Raw genomic sequence first — 3,224 nt, forward strand, 5'->3', positions numbered from 1 at the left:
CGCGGGCCAGCAGCCCCCCCCCCAGCACAGCTACGCCGCGGGCTCGGCGGGGCCCGCCCCGTACATGCACCCCACCTACGGAGCCGAGCAGCAGAGCTTGCCCCTGGCCGGGTACAGCCACCCCCTGTCCCCTCTGCACGCCACCCACCCGGACACCGCGCGCTCCCCCTCCGCAGAGACCTCTCCTCCAGCGCAGACCTTTGACTGGATGAAAGTGAAAAGAAACCCACCTAAAACAGGTCAGTCGCAATCAAAGTTTTGTTTTGTTTTGTTTTGTTTTGTTTTGGGGGGGGGGGGTTCTCTCCTCTTTCTCTCTGTTTTGGAGCAGCCAACACAAGGCAGAGCGCCCCCCCGTGCTCCCCGTGGCCTGCTGTTTATCTGGATTTTTATTTTTTTTACAGGTAAGGAGATCTCCGGCAAGGCAGCGCGGACAGGTTCACCACTCTGCCATCATGACAGTCCAGGCTCTTATTTGCGTCCCCGTGGTAATATGTCTTGCGATTCATAGCCCACTCATCAGGCTTCCTTTGACACTAGTGGCTGGCTCCAGCTTAGCACGATCCACTCCATCACTCACTGCCGGGCTCCCCCGCATCCCGAGGAGTTCCTGCTCCATATCGCTCTGCCCGTGTGTACACATTGATTATGTCACCTCTAAATCATCGCACTTGCTTAAACTTGCCCTATGCTTTTCACAGGGAAGGCGGGAGAGTACGGCTACGTGGGGCAGCCCAACACGGTGAGGACCAATTTCACCACGAAGCAGCTCACGGAGCTGGAGAAGGAGTTCCACTTCAACAAGTACCTGACCAGGGCCAGGAGGGTGGAGATCGCTGCTTCGCTGCAACTTAACGAGACGCAAGTGAAGATCTGGTTTCAGAACCGTAGGATGAAGCAGAAGAAAAGGGAGAAGGAGGGCTTGCTACCCATTTCCCCGGCTACCCCCACGGGATGCGAGGAGAAAGCAGAAGAGTCATCAGAAAAGTCCAGTTCATCCCCGTGCACCCCTTCACCGGCCTCCTCTACTTCAGACGTCCTTACTACCTCAAACTGAGACATCCCTGGGCCCCACCCTATAGCTACATCTTTAGCGTACCCTCATTGATTTAAAGTAAATATATTTTTTTAAATATTCGGGTCATCCTGACGTTCAAATAACTTGTTCCGTGAGCATTTGGGTTTAGAAATTCCCTCCGCTGTTTATTTTATGCAGAGCTAAACACAATGGGTTCTAATGTCAGTTTTTGATGACCACTTAATTAACTAGTCCTGCATTCATTCCTTACATTCCAGCAGGAGTTGTGAGTTCTTTTTTTTTTTTTTTTTGGTCTCCTTAGCACATTTATAAGGGTCTCCCTGTTTCCGGAGAGCCAAATTGCAAGGATGTTTCTATATTTTTTCCCCTACAGAAACACAAAGCTATCGAGAGTACATGACCTCATGATGAGATGCACTATTGAAAGTGTTTACACGAGTTATAGAACTTTCATCCATTAATTTAATGCGTTCTCTTTTTTTCGTGTGTATGCGTTTGTTGGTTGTAAATACTTTGTCCAAGAGATTTATCTTTTTACAGATTTTCTAGAAATGATGTTTAGATTAAGCAGGGTGGGTACATTCTCAAAACTGGATCCAATTTTATAATGGTAAACCTGATGATATCAGTTAAATTTGCAATCAGATACCTCGAATTGTAGCACCATTTTTTTTTATGAGACAGAAGAAGGCTTCAATTGCACTAGGTTTTGTAAACCTTACTGGTGTGCTCCCCCTCTCCTCCCCCTCCAGAAATCTGTGCTGGATTATATTGGACCTAAAACGGTATTTTATTCCCCCCCCAAAAGACCTCACCTATTCCTATTTTCAAAGTAATCCTTCCTTCGACTTGATGTCTTTTCAGCCTAATCGTAAATGTGATGACTGGCCAAATGAATGTATATTTTCTGTGATTCGTGTATGGAACTTTGCATGATGCACAATGCTTTGATGTACTGAAGGTACACTGAGTTCTATCAGTTGTCATTTGTGAGCTAACTATCTTTCTGATTTTCTGTACAATCATTAAAGGTTCTGCGGTTCTGTGAGTGACGGAATCCAGAGCAGAATTTACGGGTCCTAAAATGTCTGTAATAAATATATTCAAGTTTCAGGTACACGTTGTTTTAGTGCATGTGTGACGTCATTGATCACCTACCTAGTTAGCTTCCTTAGTCTCCTGGCGTGGCCTTCGAGACGCTATTCAATAAAAGACCTTTCTCCTACTCATTATTTTGCTGAGGCCAGGACTCTTGTGTGTCCTTTCCACAGCGCCCAGTATGCGGCATCGCACCAGCCTGGTTTGTGTGTGTGTGTGTGTGTGTGTGTGTGTGTGTGTGTGTGTGCGCGTGCGTGCGTGCGCGCTCGATGACTACAATATTAACAACGTTTCCTTCCAACATGTAGGAAAACCGCCTCTCTTACGGCAGGGGGGGGGTTCTTGACCAGAACTATTTTTTTTACGCTGTCTTACGGCAGGAGTGCATTTCTGAACCAGATCTATTTTTGAAACGCAAATGCGAGAACTTCCTGGGTCAAGTGCTAACCTTTTCACCTCGAACTGAATGTTGACATATATATAAACACAGCCCGCTTCAAACGCAGAAACTGTCTTCAACCAGTCTTTCTTCACATCCCAGGCCAAGAGGGAAGAGATTCACATTTCATTATCTCTTGGACAAAGCTGACTCAAGAACTGCATTCTCCTTCCCCCGAAATTGCCAGGGACACCACTTTATTAAGACCTGGCAAGTTGGGTGATTGGTGTGTCTTGAAAGGTGACCCTCGCGCTACCTCTTCCTCCTTTCCCCCTCTTATTTCAGAGATCTCCCATCTCCAGGTGTCTTGGTAGTGTGCTCTTGCCAAAACAGCCCAGGATCTTCCACCGACCCAAGTGTTCATTTCCTCTTCCAAACAACAACACCACTAATAATAATAGGAAGAATAGTAGTTACAATAATAGTAACAATAACAATAAAAAACAAGTCCCTGCAGGTAATTTCAGGAAATTCTCAAAGCTTTCGATTTAAGTTAATGCTTTTAACTCAATGAAACACGCCCACGCCCTTTCCTGCCGTGTCACCAAGTTAAGTAGAGACATGTTGGGATAGACATTTGTGATGTCGTGTAAGACTCCTGGTGTCATTTGAGTTTCAGCCCGAACAAATAACATCTTGCACATCTGCTGG

At 46.3% G+C, this 3,224-nt stretch overlaps 1 protein-coding gene across 1 annotated transcript in view; it reads left to right on the forward strand.

Annotated features, from left to right (window-relative positions):
- Window positions 1–2,144, forward strand: part of HOXA1 (homeobox A1) — a 5,252-nt gene extending 3,108 nt beyond the window's left edge. Inside the window, exons 2-4 of the mRNA XM_025207418.1 lie at window positions 11–239; window positions 402–485; window positions 699–2,144. Coding sequence (XP_025063203.1) covers window positions 11–239; window positions 402–485; window positions 699–1,054 — 669 coding nt within the window. The 3' untranslated portion in view covers window positions 1,055–2,144. The remainder of the gene's footprint in view (window positions 1–10; window positions 240–401; window positions 486–698) is intronic.
- Window positions 2,145–3,224: the final 1,080 nt, after the last annotated feature.

Source organism: Alligator sinensis, unplaced genomic scaffold, assembly GCF_000455745.1.
Source record: "Alligator sinensis unplaced genomic scaffold, ASM45574v1 scaffold29_2, whole genome shotgun sequence".
Lineage (NCBI taxonomy): Eukaryota > Metazoa > Chordata > Crocodylia > Alligatoridae > Alligator > Alligator sinensis.